We start from the raw sequence: 26,147 nt of genomic DNA, 5'->3' as shown, positions 1-26,147 counted from the left end.
GTTTTCTGGTCACAAAGTCCTGCCAGATGATAATGCTATTTGTGCAATTGTTGCTTGTTAGCAAATTGGACTTTTGCCATTCTCCAGTAATTCTTTTATTAATTTCATATTGAACTAAGCCCCAGATAGCACCTATTCTAGTCTCTCTCCTTCTTAATTCCAAATGTATACCTCAATTCTCTTTTGATACATGCTTTGGCATTTCTGAGGTTTACTCTTTCAAATGTGAACATTTATAGCTACTCTAGCCCAAATTTCTTTTTTTTTTTTAATTTTATGATAGTCACACACACAGAGAGAGAGAGAGAGAGAGAGAGAGAGAGGCAGAGACATAGGCAGAAGAGAAGCAGGCTCCATGCACCGGGAGCCCGACGTGGGATTTGATCCGGGGTCTCCAGGATCGCGCCCTGGGCCAAAGGCAGGCGCTAAACCGCTGCGCCACCCAGGGATCCCTAGCCCAAATTTCTTATGGCTCTACTTTAGGCCTTTTTTTTTCCTTTTGGATTAAAGAAAGAGTTGTGCTTTTTTCCCTCTATAAAGGTAACTCTCCCACTTCAGCCTTGATCCCATCTCATTCTACTCTTGACAAAGGGAGAGGGAGAAAGTTGTAGTCCTGAAAGAAAAAAAGAGTTAAGTGTAGAGAAAGGAAGGGAGAAAAAAGAAAGAAGGAAAAAGGGGGTTTGCTGAGACAATGAAGAGGGAAAGGGGAAAAGGGGAAAGAATAGGAAGTTAGTGATGGCATTCAGGTGAGAAAAGGAGAAAGACAAGAAGAGAGGGAATGGGTATAGAATTAGCAGGATTGCTTATTCTCATCTATGGAATGAGGGATGGCTTGATGATCCTTCAAGTCACTTGTAACCATCCATGCTTCATAATTGTATTCTTTCTCAACCCCTCATCCTCCTCCTACCTGTACTTCCTAAGTTCCGCCCACCCCCACCCCCTCACCTCCACCTTTTTCAATGTCTTTACTGAGGGCTGTCCCCTGCCCTGCCCTCTAACACAACCTCCCCATACCCCACAGACATTCTTGATCTACTCTGTATGCTCGAAAGACCCATACTATTTGTCATATACCTCACTTTTAGCCTTCATTAGTATCCTACTTTGTAGGAGTATTTTCTTAACAGCCTTTCTCCTTCTGTAGGATGTACATTTCCTAGAGACAATGGTTAGTTCACTCATCTCTGCACTACCTGCACTCTACCTGCACCTTAAATGGTGGGTTCCTAGTAAATGTTTATTGGATCAAATATATTAAATGGCTATTTTCCCACCTACTGCAGGGGCTTTGTTAACAATTTTCTTTCTCTTTCTGTCTGTTCACCCATTCGTTTGTTCACTCTTGAGTAGTTGCTATGTATTGGGTACTGTTCCAAACCTTGGGGATGCTGTGGTAAATGTAACAGGTAAAATCCCTGTAAATAAGTAAATAAAATTACAAAAATTTTAGATGATAATAAGTGCTGTGAAAAAAATAAAGGGTTTACAGAAGAATGCCAAGTGTCAACTGGCAAATGTGGAAAGAGCACTAATATTGGAAAGCCAGCATTTTGCAACCATTTCAGTAAAGATTAGATCAGGCAAGAATCATCAATGAATGCTAAATGAAAAGGGAAATTTTAATGAGGAGAAAGATACTTGCATGTCTTAAAATATCTCCTCACAGATTGGTTCATTAGTTGAGAAGGAGAACAAAAGATAGTACTTTCATTGGGTAATCAAAATTAATAACACTGTAGGGGGCAGATAAACATTGTGTGCTTCCAGATGGGTTATCTGAGCAGGATACATTTCCTATGTAATATTCTGCCCAAGAGTGCATGACCTGAATATAGTCACAGGGAAGAATCACACCAACCTTAAACACAGGGGAAGAGGGGATCCCTGGGTGGCGCAGCGGTTTGGCGCCTGCCTTTGGCCCAGGGCATGATCCTGGAGACCCAGGATCGAATCCCACGTCAGGCTCCCAGTGCATGGGGCCTGCTTCTCCCTCTGCCTATGTCTCTGCCTCTCTCTCTCTCTCTCTCTCTGTGTGACTATCATAAATAAATTTAAAAAAATTAAAAAAAAAAAAACACGGGAAGAGGTTAAAAATTTTGAATCTGGGCAAGTGATATATGGGTATTCTTTATACTATTCTTGGAACTTTCCTCCAAGTTTGAAACTAATTCTATATAAAAAGCAAAACATTTTTAAAAGGTATTGCTTTATTTAAAAAATAATGTCAATATCAATTTGCATTTTCTACCAGTGTCAATTAAAAAATCATAAAAGCAGGGTCATGAATAATGAAGGAAGCAAGGTGAGTGATTTGCTACTTTAAATCATTTAGTTGAAGTTTTTTCTGGAGTAACATTTGCAGCGAATGAAGTGAAGGAGGAAATTTTGCAAACATCTGGGGAAGAGTATTCCATTTAGAAGGAGTAGAAAGAATGAAGATTTTGAGGTGGGAATGACTTTGTTGTGCCCAAGACCAGCAAGAAGGCCAGTGTGGCTGGAGAGGAGTGTTGCAAGGGGGGCAGTAGTAGGAAATGAGAAATGAGATGTAGACAGCAGATCACATAGAGCCCTGTAGCCTCTGGAAAGGAATTTGGATTTTATTCTGAGCGTGATGAGATCCCTGTGGAAGGGTTGAGCAGGGGAATGGTAAATTCTAATTTACATTTAAAAAAATATCCTCCTGGCAGCTAGCTGGAAAACAGATTATAGGGAGACAATACTGGGAACAGGGGGACCAACTGGAAGATTGTTACAGTATTCCAGATAAGAGATGATAGTGGCGTGGGCCCTGGTGGAGGTGTCACAGTGGTCAGGTGTGGGCTGTATGTTGATGATATATATACCTGATAGAGCTGCTGAAGAATGAGTTCACTTCACAAATTATTAAAGTAGGGATCCCTGGGTGGCTCAGTGGTTGAGCACCAGCCTTCAGCCCAGGGTATGATCCTGGAGACCCAGGATTGAGTCCCACATTGGGCTCCCTGCATGGAGCCTGCTTCTCCCTCTGCCTCTCTCTCTCTCTCTGTGTGTCTTTCATGAATAAATAAATAAATAAATCTTTTAAAAAAATATTAAAATGAATTGGATGTGGAGTGTAATAGAAAGCAGAGGCAAGGATTAATTACTCCTAAGTTTCCGAAAATTACTGGGTGAATGATGATGCCATTTATTGGGAACACTGAAGAGAAAATTAGTCATTCTGTGAAGGGCATGTGAAGTTTGAGAAGCCTAATAGATCTCCAAGTGAAAAATCAGGTAGCAGTTTGTTATCAAAGCTCAGGGAAGAAGTTGAGACTGGGGATATAAATCTGAGAGTTGACAGTATGGATGCTATTTAAAGCTGTGGGTATGGATGAGATCATTTTAGGACTGAGTATAAAAAGGAAAGAGAAGCATCCCAGGTTTAAAAGGGAAATTAGACCCAACAGATGATCACCCTGCAGTTTATTTATTTATTTATTTATCTTTTAAATTTTTATGATAGTCACACAGAGAGAGAGAGAGAGAGGCAGAGACACAGGCAGAGGGAGAAGCAGGCTCCATGCACCGGGAGCCCCACGTGGGACTCGATCCCGGGTCTCCAGGATCGCGCCCCGGGCCAAAGGCAGGCGCTAAACCGCTGCGCCACCCAGGGATCCCCACCCTGCAGTTTAAGGAACATGCTAGTTGGCTGTACATTTTATGGCTAGAAAGCACTAATCATTTTATGTTAACTTCTGCCTCTCTGTAACTTCTCACTGTTAGGTCTAGTTCTCTCCTATTGGGTGTTAGAAACAGGTCTTTCAGTGGGACAGTGTTTCAGGTATTTGATGGCAGCAGTTATAACCCAAAGTCTGCATGTTATGTTCCTTTTACTCTTCCTTATAGTATATTGATTGTTTCCAAGCTCTTTACTAATTTGACCATATTCTGGTCAGTATATCTTGCATAGAGTTAGGTATGCTAGGACAGAACACAGTCATTACCAAGTATGGTAGGTCTGTTTCTTCCCAAACATGCAATGATGAAACCAACATTTGTCATTGCTTTACAATTGACAACTCTTTCATTTCCACAGCAAACCTGTAAATATGTACAGATGTTTTTATTGTTGTTGGTGGTGGTTTCATTATACAGATGGGAAAACAGAGGCTCAGAGAGGTTAAGTAGCTTCACTACTCTTAGACTATCCCAATGTTTACAGAGGTTATTAAATTCTATTGCTCGATACTGTGGTTTTCAGTGTTCTAATAAAACTGACCAAGATTTTTTTCAGTGACTTGATACCAAGCTAACTTTCCTACCTTCTCTAGGTGTGCAGTTGAGTTTCTAAGCATGATATTTTTCAACCTTAATATTATCTTGAGAACTTTCTCTCCTATATACATATTTGCTCCCCTCCTATCTATTATCCACTCAAAGCAAGGGTGATATTTTTAAAAATATGAATCAGATCACATGACTCCCTGCTCAAAATCCCCCAAAGACTTCTTTCTGCATCAGAATAAAATCCAGACTGCTCAGTGTGACCTAAAAGGCTCTCTCTCTCTCTCTCTCTCTCTCTCTATATATATATATATATATATATAGCACCCCATTAAGGTAGAAATGGGCAGTTTCTGAAGAAGTGTATAATTATCAGTGTGCCTAATAATAGAAATGATACCAATTCCTTTTTTTCCATAAATTAACCCAAAGTCTATCAAATGCATTCAATGATAAATCCAAGACAAACTGTCTTTGTTAATCATTTTATAAAAGAGTTAATTCCGTGTGATGAGAAAAACTTTTAACAGAATTGATTCACTGATGAGTGACACATTCTGAATTTCAGTAAATAACACTTGTTAAAGTTTTTCCTTTCCTACTTTTTAACAGGGGAATTTAGCTTATAATATAAGCACAGAGTTATTTCTTGGGTTTGGTAGTTAGATTTAATCAAAACGGTCAGTTATCCAGCACTGTTGCCGTGCACTAATCTAGACTTTTGGGGAAAAAAAAAAAAGAGGCGTGTGAGTGTGTGTGGATGTGCAGCAGAGTGCAGAGGGAACCACGTAGGGCTGGAAATGCTTATGATTGAGTCAACCTACACACCAAAGTTGTTACTCCAATTTTGTTTCTCTGGGTTATTTCAGAATTACCTTGCAAAGGATGAAAGATCTAATGCAACAGGAACGATGTCTCTAAGTGTTGGACCTCAGTTTTTAGGGTTTGGAAGAGTCAGTGAAAATAATCTGGCCAATGCAGCCAATGCAAATTGGGAAACCCCAGTTGTGTCTTGTGCCACGGTAATCTTTATAGTTCTGCTGATACATCTCTTCTAAGAAAACTAATTATCATTTTTATTATTATAAATGCACAAAACAAAACAGGTTACTTAATTATAAAATATGTGCAAATGTGTGCATGAAAATGATGTGATTTTTCAATTTTCTTGATAAGGAATTCTTGCCAAAAAGGTATCTTAAAATCTAAATGTTAATCTTGGTTGTACTTGTCAACTCTGAATGCACAGGCACCACTCTTTAGCGTGATGAGCTTCCCACAGTCAGGTTAGGGAGAATGCAGGCACTTTTATCCTATGAATATAATTTCCATAATACTTCCCATGTAATGAAGTCAGAAAAAATACTTTAGGTAGAAATGTAGTTCCAAGAGCCTTGTGATTATTGCATTTTGTGTCATTCTGCCTACATTACAACAGATCAGACCTAGGAAGTCCTGGAAATATTATGTTGAGTATTTTCTAATTACTGCGTCAGTATGATCAGTCATTTTCTAAGTTTCCCAGTTTCTTGAAAGAGCAAAGCCTATGCTCATGACACTTTATGGGAAACAGCACAAAATTAGTTTCTATGTCCCCCTATATTTTTCCTGGTGTCACAAAAGTACATATATTATATAAATGAAATATGTGGTTCTGACAGAAAAGTCTTACACCAAACTACAATTAATGAATACAAGAATTAGAAATCAAAACTTTGTTTAGTCTGAGGAAAAACAATTCTTTAAACTGTAACCACATGGCTGTTTCTTGTTTGCATCAACTCTGGGTGACTGTTATTGTCTTCTGTGAATTCTCTGGGGCAGGAGCCTGACTTTGTTGAATAAGCCAATTGTTTTCCTTTGTCTTGCCCATCTAGTAAGTTCCCATCTGGTTTGTATCAGACTGTTTTCACAGCCAACAACTGCTGCCTTCTCTATATCCTGACACTTCAGGGCCCCACGCTATCAAAGCACACGGCTGCGATGGCCTTGCTGGCAGGGCCTATACAGCTGTGCCTCACAGCTTGGAACTATTACCCAGAGTAATGGTAACGGAGAACTTGGACTGGCCCTTATTCCCATTGGTGTCGTGTGTACAGTGAGCAGAAGTCCACCCTCCCCTCCCACCCCCTCACACCCAAAACTTACTAGTCAACAGAAAATCTTTAAAGCTCTAATTTTAGAATATGGAATGGTAGTGTTCTTCTTTTCTAGTGGCTTCCTGAATTTGAAAGCTCATTTTTCATTCTTTCACTCTTTTTCAAAAGTTACCAGGGCTGGCTTAGGGAAGTAAACTGGTCACTCTGTCACATGTAATTTTTGCTTCCAAATTTAGTGAGGAATGGTTAGATATGGCAAAACCCACTATAAAAGCTGCACAAATAATACAGTGTAGTTTTAGTGATAGTCACAGGCCGTAATTTGAGAGTTTTCATAGTTAGGAAGGATTTCCATCTTGGAAAATGGATTTTCTGTATGTAATCTATAGAAGCATTTGAGTTCAAACTGCTTAGTAATAACTATTAGGGAGTTACTTTGCCTTCAGCTTTGTTAGCCGTCAAATGTCACTTATAAGAATATGATAGTAGTGACCTTCTGTAACAGTCTGTGACCTTGTGTAATTAAAGTTGTACGAGTTATTGAATAGGAGTTGAGTTTAAATGTAGCTGTGATGTCATTGCTTCATAAAGTGAAACAGCAAACCTTTTTGGCACCAAAAAGAAAGAACTAAATGACTTTTACAGACTGTATTAATATTTTAGAAATGCCTTCAAGATTAGGTAAAATGATACTAGTTTGTGATTTCAAAGAAATTTAGTGGCTACTTGTCACAGAGCATCAAGTACCCTCTCTGTAGTAAGTCCTGTGGAGTCAAACTAAAGCAACAACAACAAAAAGTCACCTTCTGCTTCTGAATAATTTCAGCTTTCTGGCACTTCAAAATTTTAAGAAAAGAAACAGAAAGGGATTTGTCTTTGTTGTTAGCAGGATGGCCTATGACTATTCATTTGATGTTAAAGGTTAGTAAAGTTAGTTATTTGGCTCTCTCAATCCTTGGAAAACAGTTCAAAACTGAAAAGGAATCACCTTTCAATTGCTGAAACTAATCTATTGTTTTTTTTCAATTTCCACTTTCTATGAAAGTATAATATACATAGAGATATAAGTATCCATATCAAGAGTATAGAACTGAAAGAATTTTCAAAAACTGAGCTCCTGGGGGATCCCTGGATGGCACAGTGGTTTGGTGCCTGCCTTTGGCCCAGAGCGCGGTCCTGGAGACCCGGGATCGAATCCCACGTCGGGCTCCCGGTGCATGGAGCCTGCTTCTCCCTCTGCCTATGTCTCTGCCTCTCTCTCTCTCTCTCTCTCTCTCTCTCTGACTATCATAAATAAATAAAAATTAAAAAAAAGAAAAAAAATATTAAAAAAAAACTGAGCTCCCTTTTTTTTTTAAAGATTATTATTTTTTTCTTTTTTTTTAAGATTTTATTTATTTATCCATGAGAGATACAGCGTGAGAGACACAGGCACCGGGAGCCTGACGTGGGACTCAATCCCGGGTCTCCAGGATTGCGCCCTGGGCCAAAGGCAGGCACCAAACTGCTGAGCCACCCAGGGATCCCTGAGCTCCCTTTTATAACCCATACCCAGCACCCAGAACATTGCCAGCACCCTGCAGCCACCCTCATGTTGCCTTTGTAACAACCTCCACCCCACAAGGATCACCACTATTCTGAGATTAGTTCTCTTGGGCATTTTTTACTGTAAATAAATGAAATCATACAGAATATATGACTCCTTTCACGAGGCAAACCTAGTGTAATGTTTAAGATTATTTTAGTTTTCAAACCGTTATGGCATGCTTTTATAAAGAATTATCTGAGAGGAATGTGTTTTAGTAGCTGTGTCACAGGCTATTCAACCAACAGGAAGTGCATTGTAGATAAAGTTGTCTACTAAAACATCAAATCTCTCAGTTCTCAACCAAATTTTAATGTTGGAATGTTCCTCTAGACATTCCTGCCCCAAAAAGGCAGGGACTCTTTGTCATAACACCCCACAGCAATACATTCAAGTACTTAAGTGTTTTTTAATGAATTTTAATAATTAGGTGTACACTATGCGAATAAAGCATGGTCTACGTTCAGGATAGGTGGGTCATCTATTTTCTGAATTACCAATCAGTTTCTTGGCAGTTGAATATAAGCTTTTATGCTGCCAAGATACTATTTCTAAAATTCTATTATTAGATATGCAGCCAAAAAGTAGTTTAATCCGGCCAGATTATTTGTTTAAAAGGTGTTAATTTCTTTTCTTTTTATATATCTTTAACTACTCTAATAAGGTTCCTTTTTTTTCCCAGTGAACTCAAATTAGTGTAAAAGATCAAGATATCCTAAAAAGTAACCTAATCTGGCCAGATTATTTGTTTAAAGGTGTTAATTTCTTTTCTTTTTATATATTTTTAACTACTCTAATAATGGTCCTTTTTTTCCCAGTGAACTCAAATTGGTGTAAAAGATCGAGGTATCTTAAGATCGAGGTTACTAGTATTAGATTTCACCTTATTAGCTTTTTTGTTTCATATTCTGGATGGCACCCATTTAGAAACTCTTCTGTGGCCTAAAATATTTATTAGGAGACTTCATATTTATATTATTGTTTTGCAGTTAACAGCCCTATAGAACTATGCAGTTTTCTTAAGTAATCCATAAAGAATTTGTTTAAAATGATAATATAATAATTTATAGATTTAAGTATTGCTATACAGGTGATTCTTACTAAAGATAATATTAAAAATGAAAAGATTAACTTTCTGTCCAATATAAAAAATGTTTACAAACATTGTAAAGCCCAGGTTGGTATCCTCTTAAATACCACTTTTTGAAATATTACAACATAGCCTTCTTTCAAATTGGCACCATACAGTTACAAGACTTTGGTTTTTTTGTTCTTTTTGGGTTTTTTTAGCTACAAGTTTTTGACCATTTAAAATAAAATAAAAATTATCAAAATAGAGTGAGTGTTTGGAAGAAGCGTAGTGTACAAATGGTACAATCCCAGTAACCTTGTGTGCCCTCATTTAAAGTTTTTTGAGCAGTATCCCTGCTTTCTCAGCCTTGGATTTCATTTCCAATTCTCAGATCACTTGTTTTGATTTTGTGATATCTTTAAACATTAAATAAAAATTAATACATTCGTCCTTTGTGGTAAAGATAAAAAGATAAATTATATTCGTAGGTAATTTATGACTCAATTTTTAGCCAATGTTACCCACTCCTAATTTCTATATAAATTCACAGATCAAATGTTTGGAAATTTTTTCTTTTCATCCTTTGACTTAAATACCAATGAGTGCTGTTTCTTCCATTTTGACCAGTAGGAAGGGGACATTTAAGAGGCAACAAACTTGATAAGCAGTTTTTAAATCATGTTGGCCAGGGTATAGGTTGTGTTGCCAACTTACTCCTCACCTGCAGAGCATAATACTCACCCTTTCAGTAAACCTCCTCACTCAACAAGTATGATTATGAGCCAGCTATTCATTACAGGAATAAATGACAATAAACAATTCTGATATTGAAATAGTGGCACTTTTTTTTTTCTTTTTACTGTTAGGAGAAATTATTACAGAAACCAAGACTCTCAGTTTTGGTAGAGTTTTATAATAACATCAACAACATGTAATAGGTGTCATCTGTGTATATTTCCTATATGTGATATACTTATGCTAAGATCCATAATCAACCCAACTAGGTAGATAATATTCTCATTTTCTAACTGAGGAACCTGAGGCTCAGAGAGGTTACATACTTGGCCCAAGGATATGTACACAGTACATGGCAGAGCTTTGGGAATCAAATGTAGTCCAATTCTGAAAGCAAAGGCTATACTCTTAAACAACATTATGCTGTATTTCCTTCCTTGATAATTTTTAAAAAATAGAACATATAATTTCTGATAGTTCTTACCGGTTTTAGTATCTGAAGACATATCCTAGTAGAAGAGTCTGAAAAAGTTGGAAGGTGGGGAAAGAAATGTTTGCTATGGGCTTTAGTCCTTACTAATACTATGTCATTGACATATTATTTGACATATTATTATTGACTGACAAATCATTGACATTGATTTGTCAGTGAACCTTTCTGAATCTTGACTTCCTCATTAGTAAACATTAGTAAGTTGATCTCTGAGATCCCTTATTGCTCTCCCACTGTAATATGTGAGCAGTACTTTTTCTTTTCAGCAAAAGGTCTCCCTGCCTAAAAATATTTTTAAATATTTAAAATATTTTTAAACAGGAATATCCTGTTCCTGTGCTAACAGGTGCGATTTTTTGTAAGTTGGGAAAACTTAGAAAATAATCACAAGCTACAAAATAAAATTTATTTACATATATTGTCTCTGTTAATGATCATAAGAAACCCATGAGGTAGAAGAGGAAATTGAAGCACAAAATGGTAATACTCCACAAAGTGTTTTTTTTTAAGATTGATTGATTGATTAATGAGAGACACACAGAGAGAGAGAGAGAGAGAGAGAGAGGCATAGGTAGAGGGAGAAGTAGGCTCCCTACGGGGAGCCTGATGCAGGACTCCATCCCAGGACCCCAGGACCATGTCCTGAGCCACCCAGGCGTCCCAAGTGGTGGTATTTCTCCTAGGCCTTACAGCTAATTTCTGTTGGCACTGTGATTTGCGTTCAGGCAGTTTAGCTTCCACATCTGTGCTCTTAACTACTAGCTTAAAGCTGACTCTCTACTTTAGTGTCTGGCTGTCAATTACTTGGAAACTTTTTCTTACCTTACATACTACAGTGTAGAATGAATAGAAAAAATGTGCATTATCCAGAAAATGACCTATAAAAGATCACAGAGTAGTGTATCCATTTGATATAATGGTTTCAGAAACATCAGTCAGCTGGATATTTCTTGAGCAACCATACATAAAGGACTGAATTAGGCATCTTAGGGAAAAATAGGGAAGAATAATGGAGGGAAACCTTTTGTTTTTAGATTTTATTTTTGAATAATCTCTACATCCAACATGCGCTCGAACTCACAACCCTGAGATCAAGAGTCACATCCTCTATCCACTGCCAGCCAACCACCCTATTTTCTTGTCCTTTATGAAAATCTAGCGTGGCAGTAAATCACTTCAGCCTATGAAATGGCTTACTGAAGGCGCATCTTAAAAATAACAGATTTAGCATATTAGTTCAAGTTAGCTGTTTTTACTACTAATGCAGCTTTGTTGGATATAAAGATAAGACTGAAGTATGCTTCGGTTTGGATTAATAAAATAGTCACTTTTTGAGTTAAAATTCATTGTTTTAATAAAGCAGAAATAAGCTGTTGTGTTTTTTAAAAGCCATTGTCTTTGAAAGCTTCAATACTTTTATTAAGGAAAAAAATCTGAGTATTAGGGAAAAATACTCATTTTTTTATTCCAAAAATGTAATTTTATATAAAATTCACATTTAGGTTGTTATGAATTTATTTTTATTTTTATTATTTATTTATTTATTTATTTATTTTTAGAGATTTTATTTATTTATTCATGAGAGACACAGAGAGAGAGGCAGAAACACAGGCAGAGGGAGAAGCAGGCTTCATGCAGGGAGCCTGATGTAGGACTCAATCCCGGGACTCCAGGATCAAGCCCTGGGCCAAAGGCAGGCGCTACACTGCTGAGCCACCCAGGGATCCCCTATTTATTTGTTTTTAAAGATTTTATTTATTTACTCATGAGAGACACAGAGAGGCAGAGACATAGGCAGAGGGAGAAGCAGGCTCCATGCAGGAAGCCTGATGTGAGACTCGATTCTGTGACTACAGGATCACACCCTGAGCCAAAGGCAGATGCTCAGCCACTGAGCCACCCAGGTGTCCGTAGACTGTTATGAATTTAGCAGAGTGTTTCATTATAGCAGCAAGTCCCATTATGGGATACACCCCCATTGGAATGTGGGCCTATTAGAATGGAAGGGAGCCCTTGTTAGTTTGAAAAAGCCCCGAAAGTGGTTGAGACTTTTCCCTCTCCCTACTCCAACCCTCTGTTGAAAATCACTGGTTTAGAGAAAAGTTTTGCAGCTCCTTTCTCCAAAGCCAGCCAGGTATAATATATAGTACCTTCTTAAAGAGAATTTAAAAAGGAGGCAACAGAACAGGAAGAGGCAAAGAGAAGTTACCAAGAATTGAAGAAGAATTCAAGTTCCAGGATGGAAACTTTAACAGCTAGAAGTGGTATGCTGTTAAAAGAGAACTCAATTAATGATTAGTCTTTAAACCCTCATATTTGAAGTGGAGCAGGCACATTAATTGGAAGATCTGCTCACTGCTGTCAGTCTGCTCTGTGTTAATTTTATCTTTATAATTAAAGAGAATTAAGACAATGTCTTACTCTTTGTGGCCTTCACAATACCTCATTTAAATCATGATGGACACATAATTTTTTTTTAATTGAATACTAGCTAGACCTAAGGTAGGTTTTCTTTTTCTATTCTTAGTTTCCACCCAGTTTTGTTTAATATGAAAGGGGATGACATTGCTTATTTCTTACCATAACACAATAGGTAAGTTTAAATTCTGGTCTTTGAAGTAATCACTTCAGAGCAGACTGTCACTTAATTTTACTTGCTACAGAAAAAAAGAAAACGTTCTTCACTGAAAGGGGCCTCTGAGATGGTACTGATTGATACTGTTGTGTTCACCTTTATATATAGATGCTGTGTAGAATCAGAAAGGTCGCTGTAATAGAGCTAAGCAGAAACCTTTCCCTCTCTTACTCTCAAACATAGAGACAGGGCAGGAAATGAACACAGTGTCTCATATAGTAACATAGTAAGCAGTTGTAATGAATTTAAAGATTTTTTAAAAAACCAATACCAAAGTTAAATATTTTGGTCTACTTGCAGATTGTCAATATATAATAAGTAAGTTGTATTTGCCCTTTTTTAAATAATAAATTTATTTTTTATTGGTGTTCAGTTTGCCAACATACAGAATAACACCCAGTGCTCATCCCGTCAAGTGCCCCCCTCAGTGCCCGTCACCCATTGTATTTGCCCTTAATCTTACCTTTATAAAACTATATTCTGAAACTATTTTTAAAGCTTTTTTTCTTCATTAACCTGTATTACACTTAATTATTTAACATGTTTAATATTTAGGTTTCTCACAGTGTGATTACAATAGCTTAACATGAATGTTTGTCATCAGTGAGAACCTATTGCTCAGTTAAATGACGATGCAATGCTAAAAATCATGTCACTTAAATATCTTCTTCCAAATGCATCTGAAATTTGTGTGAAATAATGGTAACTTGAGAAAAGCCTGATTTTTATTTTAGAGAAACAAAAAATACTGATGTTATCATCCTACACATTTTTTCCAAATCATTCTGCCCTAAGAATTTGTTTGAAACAAGGAATGTTGACAGTTATTGATTGCCTCCATTTAGGAGCACAGATTGACAGCCTGACATTAACATGGGCATATGCCTTTGGTGCCCAGCATATCCTGTTAGCCGGAGAACTACATGGGCTATAGGTTTCTCTCTTCAGTTATTTAACTTTTCTCTACTTCATAATTCTCTAGCCAGAAGGAGGTTTTCCCAGCCTGTTTCAGTTTAATATTAAAATGGGGCTTTGGTTTAACAGTGTAATGCTCTTCTGTGTTCTCTGACAACTTTATTGGTTGCTTCACATAGATTGTGTTGGGTAATATGCCCCAGTCTGGCCTAGGGTGAAGTGAAATTCTAAACTTCTGTAATGATTAAATCCTTAAGTAAGAAAATCTATAAAAACTTTTAACCTTGGAATAAATGGTCCATGAGTTTCTTTTATTTAACACAAATTGCAAATTTTCTAATGATTGTTTCCCCCTTCCCTTAATTTTTGATTCATAAAGATAATAATACATTGGGTCAAGTATTTTCCTATTGATAGTCATTAAAATTCAGCTGTTTAATTCCTTTATATTAAGGCCATTAGATCAGGCTTGCAGTATACTTGGTTTTATGAGCCTAACTATGGGAGTGCATATAGTTTATGTTCTTTTTAGTGAATAGGAATGAATCATGGTTATTTCTAGGCTTTACTGATTTTCTTATGAAAAAAAAATTTCAATGTAGCTTCATCAGGTGATATGGATCAGACACAAATTGAACTCGATCTGTATCTTGCATCTGTATGTACAGGTGAGATTTTACTATAAAAGTTGTTGAGGGGTGCCTGGCTGGCTCATTCGGCAGAGCACACAACTCTTGATCTTAGGGTCATGAGTTTGAGCCCTACCTTAGGCATGGAGCCTACTTAAAAAAAATGTTGAACTTGCAGCTACTTAGATTTTTCATTTTCTTATAATTTCTCTTAATAACCACAGTAGAGATATTAATTATACTTTTTAAATTCTTCTAAAATATCTATAAACTTACCCAGATAATAGAACTCCATGTACTAAACCCTCCAAAAAGCACAAGTTAGGGAACAGAAAAAAATGTTTCATTTCCCTTTGGAAAGTTTATAAAATGTTGAATTAAAAGGCTGCAGGTGTGGTATTCAGAGCACTGAGGGTAGTACTCAAGATAATTCCATCTGGGGGAGGTTATTTGTTGGGACAGGACAGTGTTTAAACTTTGAAGTCAGTTTTAAACAAAGTAAAGCAGCTGGAACCTGGCATAAGAAGAAACAAACCTTTCACATTAACTATTGCTTTTTAGAGGAAAAAGAATTGGAGTTGTTTTTACAGGTGCCAATACATTTATTCTTCCTATAGGAACTGCTTTATTTTTATCCTAAATTACACATTTCAAAATAAGCATTTGTCAACTTGTTTTAAAAACAGAAGCAATAGTAAACTTAAGAAATGCAGTAGGATTTATATGTCTAAAACATTATGGAATGAGACTATAGTAACATTTTATTTTTTATAGTAAAATTTTAAATCACCCTTTAAACATGGAAAAGGAAAGAAATATTTAATAGTGACTAATCTAGAGAGCAGAGGTAAATAAAATATTGTGTACTGTACTTGACATCAAATGACTGGGCACCTTCTTCATCAAAACTTGTAGTATTCTCAAACACTGAAGCTATGATGTTGCAAAATCTGCAGAGCTGGGTTAAGTATGTGAGGAGAATTGAATACAGCAGGATAGTTTAGCAGCTGCTTAAACAAGGAATTCAAGCAAGGGTAGATGAGCCTAGGGTGGACAGGAAAAATGCTTCAAGAACTCAATAAAATACAGCTGAAATATTGTAACATTTTCACAGACAGCTGGGAAGCAACTGCATTGCTGGAACTCAGGGCTGATTTTAAAGACAGGGTCTGGTCAGCTAGAATCTAAGCAGGCTGTTAGCTGTGAGAAACCACAGACTCTTGAGGTGGAAGCAAATCAGCTTGGTTCAGCAATCATTTCAAGGCCCTCTGTGTGCTTACCATTATGCTAACACTTTGTAGAATGCAGAGGTAAATCAGACAAAGTCACTGTCCTCCTGCAGCACATATTTAACAGGAACAGACCTTCAGGCAAATAATGATAGAGATGATAAGGTCACAGATACTTACTGTGTACCTACTGTCGTAGTCAGGCAGCAAAGACACTAAGTCCCAGTCCATGCTCTTAAGGAATATCTTGTTCAGAGCAAGTGACAGACACATAAACAAATAATTACAATGCAGTTTGGTAAGTGCAAATTACCAAATCACCCTTGGAGAGAATAAGGCATCCACAGTTGACAGGACAGGAATTCCTGTATTTCACCACTGCTGCTGGAAGAACAGCTCAAAGAATCTGATTCACTTGCACGTAATGGCTGGGCTATCCTTTAAGACAGTGATTCTTAAATATTTGACCCCTTTTAGAGCACCAAAAGCTATAACCATCTGTCTCCCTCCCAGAGTGTACTTGAATGAAAATAATTTGCATAATTTTCCAGGGCATTCACAGATCTCTGGCCATTCATCCGTATGGCCTGAGTTAAGATTCTTCTTATACATGGATTCAAGATGATTACATTTGTTTCATTTTCAACTTTATTTTTTAATTTGTAGTTTATAAGAAACCAATCTTTATTTTCATGTAGAAAAACTTAAATTCAAGCAATTTTAAAGTCTTTCAATTATCTGTACATCCACTCATAGAAGAATGCTACAAATTCACACATATCACGTGTGCCTCATGTGTTACTTAATCTGAATGAAGAGTTTGAGATGCTGTACTCTTCTGTGAAGCTATGGAGGAAACTTTTTCTTCTTTGCTCTGCTTGTCTCATGTTTTAGGAGAGAATGTTTTGTTTGGATTCCTTTCGGTTTGCAAATAACAGAGAGAGAATAGTGAGTTACCAAGTGTTTGAGGATTAGAATCAGAATCTGAAACCTGCTCATGAGAAATACATTATCTAAATTTAAAAAACTTTTACAAAGTTATGCATATTTTTAGAAATATAATAACAATATACAGGGAAGGTCTAAGTTAAAAATCCCATATTGTTACTTGTATTCTTTAGAATAAATTAGTTTAAGTTTTCTGTTCCTTAGTACTATAAATCCAACGTCAAACATAAACTTTCTTTATGAATTTTAAATAAAAAAGATTTTGAAACATCTAAAACAGATACTAAAATATCTTAGGAAGTTTCAAATACATGGTCTGACTCGGGCATCCCAGCTTAAATGTAACCAAGTTAAATGATGTACTGCACACCTACGGAATCAAGTAGTCTCTTTTTTTTAAAAAAAAAAAAAAAACAACTCTGAAAACAGCTGTTGAAACAATTACATCATAGAGTAATGACACAACTGGAAATTTAAAAAGTCAAACTTTAAAAGCATCAAACTACATTTAAAATAGGCAGAAAATTGATGTTTGCTTTAATGGTGATTTATTAAGATATGATGTCTTTTTTCTTTAAAAAAAAAAAACTAGATTCTGTGAGGACTGTAACTAGATATGAAGGTTACTCTTTTTGCCTGGTAACACTCATTTGCCTGATTTTTAAAAATATTCCGTCTAAAAACTTCTCCTTTAGAGTTTGAAATGACTCTTCACAAAAAAGTAAATGAACACTTCTAAAAGGCTTCCCCAGGGCAGCCCAAGTGGCTCTGTGGTTTAGTGCCGCCTTCATCCCAGGGCGTGATCCTGGAGTCTCCGGATCGAGTCCCACGTCAGGCTCCCTGCGTGGAGCCTGCTTCTCCTGCTTCCTGGGTCTCTGCGTCTCTCTTTCTGTGTGTCTCTCATGAATAAATAAATAAAATCTTTAAAAAATATATTTTTAAAAAAAGGCTTCCCCAGATCCACATTTACAAACACCTTTTGATAAAATGGTTCATTTTATTGACTTAACTCATCAACTGAAACATAATTACTTGAGTTAAAATAGCTTAACTATTTGGAGGCCTTCTAGAGCTGTGGGGGTTTTTTCCTTAGTGTATTTCAGTGAAACATTCTTACCCCTCTCTAAGGCAGACTGTCTTTTGCAGCTCATTCTCAGGGTCACTGCCTCTTGGGATAGTTCCTTTCCAGTTACCTAAAAGTAAGACTAATCTGTTTTGAGTACTTTCTGTAGTGCCAGAACTATACAGCATACTGCATATGCATTATCCCATTTAATCCTCAAAAAACCTGAGGAAGGTACTCATCTTTATTTTAAGGATGAGAAAACTAGGATTTGCAGAAGTTACACAGCTTTCCTAAAATCTCTCATCACTCACTATCTTACCCCTTACCTATTTTTCTTTGTAAGCACTTACCACCTCCTGACATAAGTTTGTTTTCCTTACTTGTTTGTCATTTACCCTATACTCAGCTGGAATATGGTAGCAGTGGAATCAGAGCCTTTGTTTTCCTCACTGCTGATATTTTCAAAATCTGGAACAGTGCCTGGCACATAGTAGGTGCTTAGTTGATATTTGCTGAGTGGCTAGATAGATGATCTCAACTCTGCTTTGTTCCAGAAGCCTCACACTGACAGTTTGGATGGGACTGTTCCCAAGTGACTGGACAGTAGATCTCACTTGGACCTTAGACTTGGCCCATCATAAAGGAACTTGAGCTGCAACATCATTACAGTTCCTCTCCTACCTACCCTTACCATTGCATATTACATGAATGGAATTTATCCTAACCACCTTTTAAAGTAATATTTTTTTTATTTTGGGTAATGGAGGTACTTGGTATAATGCAAAAAGCAGTGAGTTGTCTCAGTGCTACTAGTTCTGAATTAGACGAATTGTACTAGACTTTTATTTTTTTTTAACCATCTGTTACCTTGTGTGACTCTTCACTCTTGGGTCTGTTCCTACTTACCTCCCTTTCCCCTTTTTTCTTTATCTTCATTCACCTTTTTTTGTCCTTCCTCATATTTTTGTCATCAATTCTCTTCTCAGCCTCTTTCTTCTCCCTAGGTGATCACTGTTCTCACTACTCTATTATATCTATATAGATAACTGCTAATTTTTTCTCTAAAACTGCCTTACAGTCTCTGACACCTTTAATTCCAGTTGTCTGATGGAAAAGTCCATTCACATGTCTTGTAGGCATTCACCTTTATCAGGTATAAAACTGATCCCAGTATCTCTACACCTCTTTATACCCCCATAGCCTCAGGCTGTGTTCTTATTACTGCCTAATCAGTTAACTAACCCTGTAATTTCAGAGCGATACTCAATTCTTTATAAGTTCTGATGAGCCTTCCCCCAAAATATCTTGAGTGTTTCCACTGGTAAGGATCATCAGTTCTTACATGGACCATTTGCATAGACCTCACTCTTCTCTCCTTAGTTTGCACACAGCTATTGCAATTCTCTTTTCTAAAATACATTTGGTTATCTTACTCCTCTGTTCAGAATCTTTTGTGACTCATCATCGTTGACAGAACTTGACCCTGACCTTCCTTTATAGCCTTCTCCTTCACCATTCCTCTAAGCCAATCAATCAGTACTTTGATATCAGAAGAGAGTTCCTTTGGGATGCCCAGGTGGCTCAGCGGTTGAGCATCTGCCTTCAGCTCAGGTCACAATCCCGGAGTACTGGGATTGAGTCCTACATCGGGCTCCCTGCATGGAGTCTGCTTCTCCCTTTGCCTATGTCTCTGTCTCTCTCTCTCATGAATAAATAAATAAAATCTTAAAAAAAAAAAAACGGAGTTCCTTTAACATACTGACTTAAAAACAAAACCCAAACATACTGACTTTATATTGACTTTATTTTGTTGTTCTTTTCGCTCATCACCTTCCACACCTTTTCAATCCTACTTCAACTGGTATTTCCATTTCATTAAAACTAAGTATTGCTGTATATGTCTATCTCTGCTCCTAGGTTATGAGCTTCTTGAGGATAAGGATTTTTTCTTTTCCATCTGTGAATTTCTCAACATCTTAGCTCCATGCCTACAGTAGGCTTGTAGGGATGTTTAGGTAGTGAGAATATGCTTTTGAAAATGTCTCTGTGCCTCAGTCACCTTGTCTGTCTCCCAGAATTACTGTCAGGATGAGGTAAGGTGATGTGGAAAAGGTCTTTGCAAAATTTTGAATTGCTGTATAAATATAAAGCACTAACTATGAGAAATAGCATAACTTTGCAGTGATAGAATTTAATATGTTCTCTGAGACTTGTAAATTTCTTTGAAATCCAAAAAAAAGTAGTTATAGCTCTTACTACATCATTGAGCAATTTAGTCAGTAATTTAATGGTACATATAAAGAAGTTTTGTGACATGAGATAAGACAGAAAAGAAGAATATCTGGTATCTGTGGGTTTTGACAAACAGGCAATTAACTAAAGGAATGAAATTTTTCTTGATAATTAGGGGAAGGTAACATTGAACTTTTATGGATTGAAAATTAATTTTGCTCTTCGCCTTAGTTATACTCTGTTAGTTTTTACTTTATTGATGAGTAAGCTCTAATCTTGTATACTTTTATGGTTATTTTGTGTGCTCTGTATTGTGACTTTGTAAAATGACAGAATATTTAAATAACACTTATGTCCTATAAAGATCTTTTTTAGGGCAGCCTGGGTGGCTCAGCGGTTTAGCGCTGCCTTCAGCCCAGGGCCTGATCCTGGAGACCTGGGATCGAGTCCCTCATCAGGCTTCCTGCAGGGAGTCTGCTTCTCCCTCTGCCTGTGTCTCTGCCTCTCTCTCTCTCTCTCTGTCTCTCTCTCTCTGTTTCTCATGAATAAATAAATAAAATCTTAAAAAAAAAAGATCTTTTTTTAAAGCAGTTCTTATTCTGTCCTAATTTTAGTTTTTATCATATCTTGACAGAGCTAAATTTCAAAAAGTCTTATTTAAAATATTTATTCTATTCAAATTGACATAAGACTTGTTTTCATCTTAAAAGATTATAGTGTGGTATTCTAGTTTGTGATATGCTATAATGTTGCCAAATCTTATTACCTGTCCCTCTTTTACTAAAGAAAATAAATCAACACAATAACAAAGAGGAATGGTATAATATTAAAAGTCTTTGTAAGACTTCCTAATGTGAAAGGAATTTGGCTTTTACAAATATTACAATCATCTTGGACAGCTGTGATTTGAGTCATCATTGAAATCCCCAAAATAGTCTACTTTTACCGTAGTTCTTATAAAAATGTAATGGAGAATTCCACTTTATTACTGTGAAAACTACTTGAAAAATATAAAAGAGTTTTAGAAAAATTACTGTGGCTATTGACTCAGAGATCTCTTTAAGATTGTCAAAGATAATTTGTTTTTAAGATGCTTATTATCCTTATGTATATATAGTAAACCCATAAAATTTGAAACAGGGATTTTTGTAGTCTTAAATAATACCAAGTTGGCATTCTTCATATTCTTAGGTGGAATGCTTTAAAACTTAAAGAAGTGAATTAGGGTATAGGCAGATAGGTTACATTTATGATCAACTCAGGATTTTTTTTTTTTTAGGATTTTTTTTTAAAAAACATATTAATGAATTCTTCATCCCAGACTGTGTTGCCTCTGCCACTAGCTAGCTTCTCTATTGCCTCCCACTACTCTCAATCCATGGATTGGACATTTTTTTTTTCTGTTTTTTGTTAAGTGTCGAGATCATGAAGAAAAGTCTGTTTTACAGAGAAAAATACTTTCCAAAGTCAAGTGTCAATGATATTTGAATGATCCCGTTATGGTTTTTCCCTTTAAAATTGCTTCCCTGCTATCAGTTCTGTTAACCAATAGCATAGTACTCTTAGGCACTCAGAAATGAGCATTAATTAATAATAAATAAATAAATTAAAATTAAAATAAAAAAAAAAGAAATGAGCATTAATGACATAATCCTGAGTTAAGCATCCATTTTGTAGGAATAGGATGAAGAGTAAAGTGCCTTGGTAACCTTTGACTTCAGATGGTTTTCACGCAGTTCATATCTTTCCACTTAAAAAAAAAATCATGTTCTTTTTGTAACTTAATAGCAAACCTTAATAGCAGCCTTATTTTAGGGCTATTCCAGTGTGTTTTTAAATTGGACTTAGCTGTTCATTTGATAATGGTAATGATAGTAGTGATAATACTAAACTAAACTAAACCATTTAGTGGTACTGATAATTCTCAGTTTTTGAGCACTTACTAAGTACTAAGCTCTTTTGTCAAATTCTTTACCAATACTACTTTATCCTCATTACACTCTGCAAGGTAGGTACTATTAACCCATTTAACATGGAAGGACTGAAATTTTGAGTGACGAAACAATTTGTCACACAGTAAGTGGATAAGTTTGGGTTTCAGAGACTAGGCTCTTACCCTACGTGGTCTTACCTGGCATTTGTCATTTGTACTACAACTTTTGGCACTTGTTATTGTCTTAGTCCACTCAGGCTACCATAACAAAATACCACCAAGTGGGTGACTTATAAACTGCAGACATTTTATTTCTTATGGTTCTGGAGGCTAGAAGCCCAAAATCAAATCGCCTCTTCCTGGTTCACAGCCATTGCCTTCTCACTATGTCTTCACATGGTGGAAGGGGCTAAAAAGCTCTCTGAGGGACCTCTTTTATAAATCTCAGTCATGAGGGCTCCACTCTGAGCACCTCCCAAAGGCCCCATTTCCTAATACTATCACATGAGGCATTAAGATTTTGACATATGAATGTTGGGCGGGACATAAATGTTCAGAACATAACATACTTTACTTTTATTATTTTTTTTATTTTTATTTTTTTTATTTATTTATGATAGTCACAGAGAGAGAGAGAGAGAGAGAGGCAGAGACACAGGCAGAGGGAGAAGCAGGCTCCATGCACCGGGAGCCTGATGTGGGATTCGATCCGGGTCTCCAGGATCGCGCCCTGGGCCAAAGGCAGGCGCCAAACCGCTGCGCCACCCAGGGATCCCCATACTTTACTTTTAAAATAAAAGTCTATAATTGTCTAGGATAGGAGTGAACTTATCTCTGACAAGTTCTGAGCTCTGAGCTCCTTGAGAAAGGAAATGACCTCACCTGCAATACTTGTTTTGATCCCCCATATTATGTAAGAAAACTTAAATGTATGTAAATACTCAGGATATGCTTGTTTAGCTGAATGCGTTTCTCCTTTTTTACAGGTGGTAAAGCAGTACCACTTATCACTTCAGAGCCATCACCTGCCATGATGTCTGTGACGCTGCCCTCAGTGAAACTGGAGAAGTGTTCTCAATCTCCGAGCATTAGCACTGTCCAGGAAGACATAGAGTCCTCAGGAACAGACACCTTCTGAAAAGGAAGGGAGAGCCAGCATAATATGTGTGCCACTGGTTTTGAAGTCATTTTTCTCTGGTATAAAACCATGTCTCAGACAATTTTGGGTTTTGAGCATATTCTGAAAAATAATTTCTAAATTTTTTATGAAAGTAAAAAGCATAATTTGGGTAGTTAGGTAAAATTTTTAAATAAAATAATTTAAAGACCAATCATCTTGAGTCTGAATTATTTCTTAGAATCCTGAGGCAGCATAGAGGAGTGGAAAGGGCATGACTTTTGGCATCTGAAAATTTATTCTACGGATATAATTGCCTGTAGTTATGAAATGATGTTGCTCAAGGCTATTCATTTCAAATATTTGGCAGTAATATAACACCTATCAATAAGGGACTGACTGAAAAAGTGATGTTATATCTGTACAATGGAATGCTATGTAGTACAAAAAAGAATTGTAAAATATTTGTGTCAATGTGGAATTGTCTCTGAGAAATATCATTAAAATGAAAAAAGCCATGGGCAACATAGCTCCCATCATTTACAATGGGAGGAGGAACCCAATATGTGGTGTGTACACATACATACACTTACAGACATGTATTTGTGTAGGTATGCGTTAAATATCTATGGGAGGATAAATGAGAAACTGCTAACTTTGTTTCTGGGGAGGGAGATCGAGTGGCTAGGTGATAGGAGTCAAGTAGACTGAAATCACTGTGTATTTGAACTTCAGGGTGACAGGAAAAAATTATGAGAGGTTTATTTTTTTCATTCCTTACATATACCTTATAAACCTTTATAGTTTACAAACCTGTGAAATATGACTAGATTACCTTTCAAAGCATAGATAAATAAAACAAAAAGCGTAGCTTTGAAATCAGATACATGTAGGTTCTAGTTCCACTTTCCTCACCTTCTTGCTCTGTGATAGGGGCAGATAAATCCCTTCTTCAGGGATGTCTGGGCAAATGGGTTTAATACCTGTTTTGCAGGATAATAAGGATTATCAATAATGTTGGGGGTGGCACTCAGCACAGTGCCTGGCACTGAGGAGAGCTCAGGAAATGGTGGGTATCATTATCTTGAGGAATTTATCTTGCACTAGAGGGTAAGCACAATGAGAAGCAGGGTAGCCTAGTATTAGCAAAAGAAAGAAATAAACCCCACAAAACTCATCTCCCTGAATATTTTTTCCTGTCACAACTGAAGCTCAAACACACGGTAACTCCAGTCATCCTTGACTTTTCTCAGCATTTTTCTGGGTTGCTTAGTGGGTCTCAGCCTTGGCTGCACAGTAGAGCCTCTGGGAGCTTTAAAAATGCCTATGTTCCATTCTCAGGGATTCCCACCTCATCGATATGGGATAGGGCCTGGGCATTGGTGTTAAAAAAGAGAAAAGAGGGATCCCTGGGTGGCGCAGCGGTTTGGCGCCTGCCTTTGGCCCGGGGCGCGATCCTGGAGACCCAGGATCGAATCCCACGTCAGGCTCCCAGTGCATGGAGCCTGCTTCTCCCTCTGCCTGTGTCTCTGCCTCTCTCTCTCTCTCTGTATGACTATCGTAAATAAATAAAAAAAAAATTTAAAAAAAAAAAAAGAGAAAAGACCTTTCCAGGTGGTTAAAATGTATATTCAAGTTACGAATTACTCAAGAGCAACGTAGAATTCCTTAAACTTCTAGAAGGGCCCACCTCCTGGGGAATTGAAGAAGAGTTTGAGAATTTCTTCTCACTGAAGACAGAAGTTTTGAGAACCTATGGAAATGTGTCAGCCTTCCACACACAGTTCTTATGTCAGTTCCTCCAGCTTCTCTCTGATACTCTGTTACTGAAATAAGTTAGGTTTCACTTTAGAACCTATTTTTCTTTGGTATTGCTTTTTGGACAGTTCTGCTTGTAACAGTTCCCATTAAACAAGTAGAGAGAAAATGCCATCCTCTGTTTAATAATTGGTATTTGAGAGCAGCCCTGGTGGCCCAGCGGTTTGGCACTGCCTTTGGCCCGGGGTATGATCCTGGAGACCCGGGGATGGAGTCCTGCTTCGGGCTCCCTGCATGGAGCCTGCTTCTCCCTCTGCCTGTGTCTCTGCCTCTCTCTATGTCTCTCATGAGTAAATAAATAAAATCTTAAATAATAATAATAATTAATAATTGGTATTTGCTGTTCATCTACAAATCTCTAGACAGGGTGAATGCTGCTTCATTTTAAACATCACTCCCTTGGTTTCTCATTTTCACAGCTGCTTTTTGAGAAAGATGTTCTTTAATTTTAGCAGAAGCATTTTTTAAAAGATGTTGGTAGTTTCTCTCCCTTAACTGTAGGAGACCTTTTCTAATTTTAGGGCAGACATATATAGTCTTTGATTTATTCCTCTCCTTGTTTACTTGAACTTTAAAAAAAAAAGTTTTGTGTTTGCTCGTCAGTATATTGTTTTATGAAATTTCTGGCCAGTGTTGTGTGTGTGTGTGTGTGTGTGTGAATGCATTCACCTGCCAACCACCTCAGATCCTTTTGGAATAAATGATGTATGTAAAGTAAATGGCATTTTTGATGTTACATACTTTTAAAAACTTCACTTTATAATTTCAAGCTTCTCGAGTGAACTATTTAGAAAACATGCTACTAAGAGGCAGACTCTGTCAAGATCAAGGCTGTGAGCAAAAGAAACAGTCAACAAAACTAAAAGACAACCTACAGAATGGGAGAAGATATTTGCAAATGACGTATCAGATAAAGGGCTAGTGTCCAAGATCTATAAAGAACTTATTTAACTCAACAGCAAAGAAACAAACAATCCAATCATGAAATGGGCAAAAGACATGAACAGAAATTTCATAGAGGAAGACATAGACATGGCCAACATGCACATGAGAAAATGCTCTGCGTCACTGGCCATCAGGGAAATACAAATCAAAACCACAGTGAAATACCACCTCACACCAGTGAGAATGGGGAAAATTAACAAGACAGGAAACCACAAATGTTGGAGAGGATGCGGAGAAAAGGGAACCCTCTTACACTGTTGGTGGGAATGTGAACTGGTGCAGCCACTCTGGAAAACTGTGTGGAGGTTCCTCAAAGAGTTAAAAATAGACCTGCCCTACGACCCAGCAATTGCACTGCTGGGGATTTACCCCAAAGATACAGATGCAGTGAAACGCCACCGGGATACCTGCACCCCAATGTTTATAGCAGCAATGTCCACAAAAGCCA

The 26,147-nt window shown here is 37.1% G+C and overlaps 1 protein-coding gene across 4 annotated transcripts in view; it reads left to right on the top strand.

The window, feature by feature from the left end:
• KIAA0586 (KIAA0586 ortholog) overlaps nt 1–23,366 on the top strand; it is a 106,615-nt gene extending 83,249 nt beyond the window's left edge. For 3 of the 4 annotated variants that reach the window (XM_055304442.1, XM_055304443.1, XM_055304441.1), the window contains exon 30: nt 22,806–23,360. In XM_055304442.1, coding sequence (XP_055160417.1) covers nt 22,806–22,957 — 152 coding nt within the window. In that variant the 3' untranslated portion in view covers nt 22,958–23,360. Of the gene's footprint in view, nt 1–22,805 lie in introns of all 4 variants that reach the window. The other variant, XM_055304440.1, reaches the window with a different exon arrangement.
• The last annotated feature ends 2,781 nt before the right edge of the window (nt 23,367–26,147 follow it).

The sequence above is a fragment of the Nyctereutes procyonoides genome, unplaced genomic scaffold (genome assembly GCF_905146905.1).
Source record: "Nyctereutes procyonoides isolate TBG_1078 unplaced genomic scaffold, NYPRO_anot_genome, whole genome shotgun sequence".
In the NCBI taxonomy this organism is placed as follows: Eukaryota; Metazoa; Chordata; class Mammalia; order Carnivora; family Canidae; genus Nyctereutes; species Nyctereutes procyonoides.
Note: the sequence above shows the minus strand (reverse complement) of the source record. Positions and strands in the feature narration are given on the sequence as shown.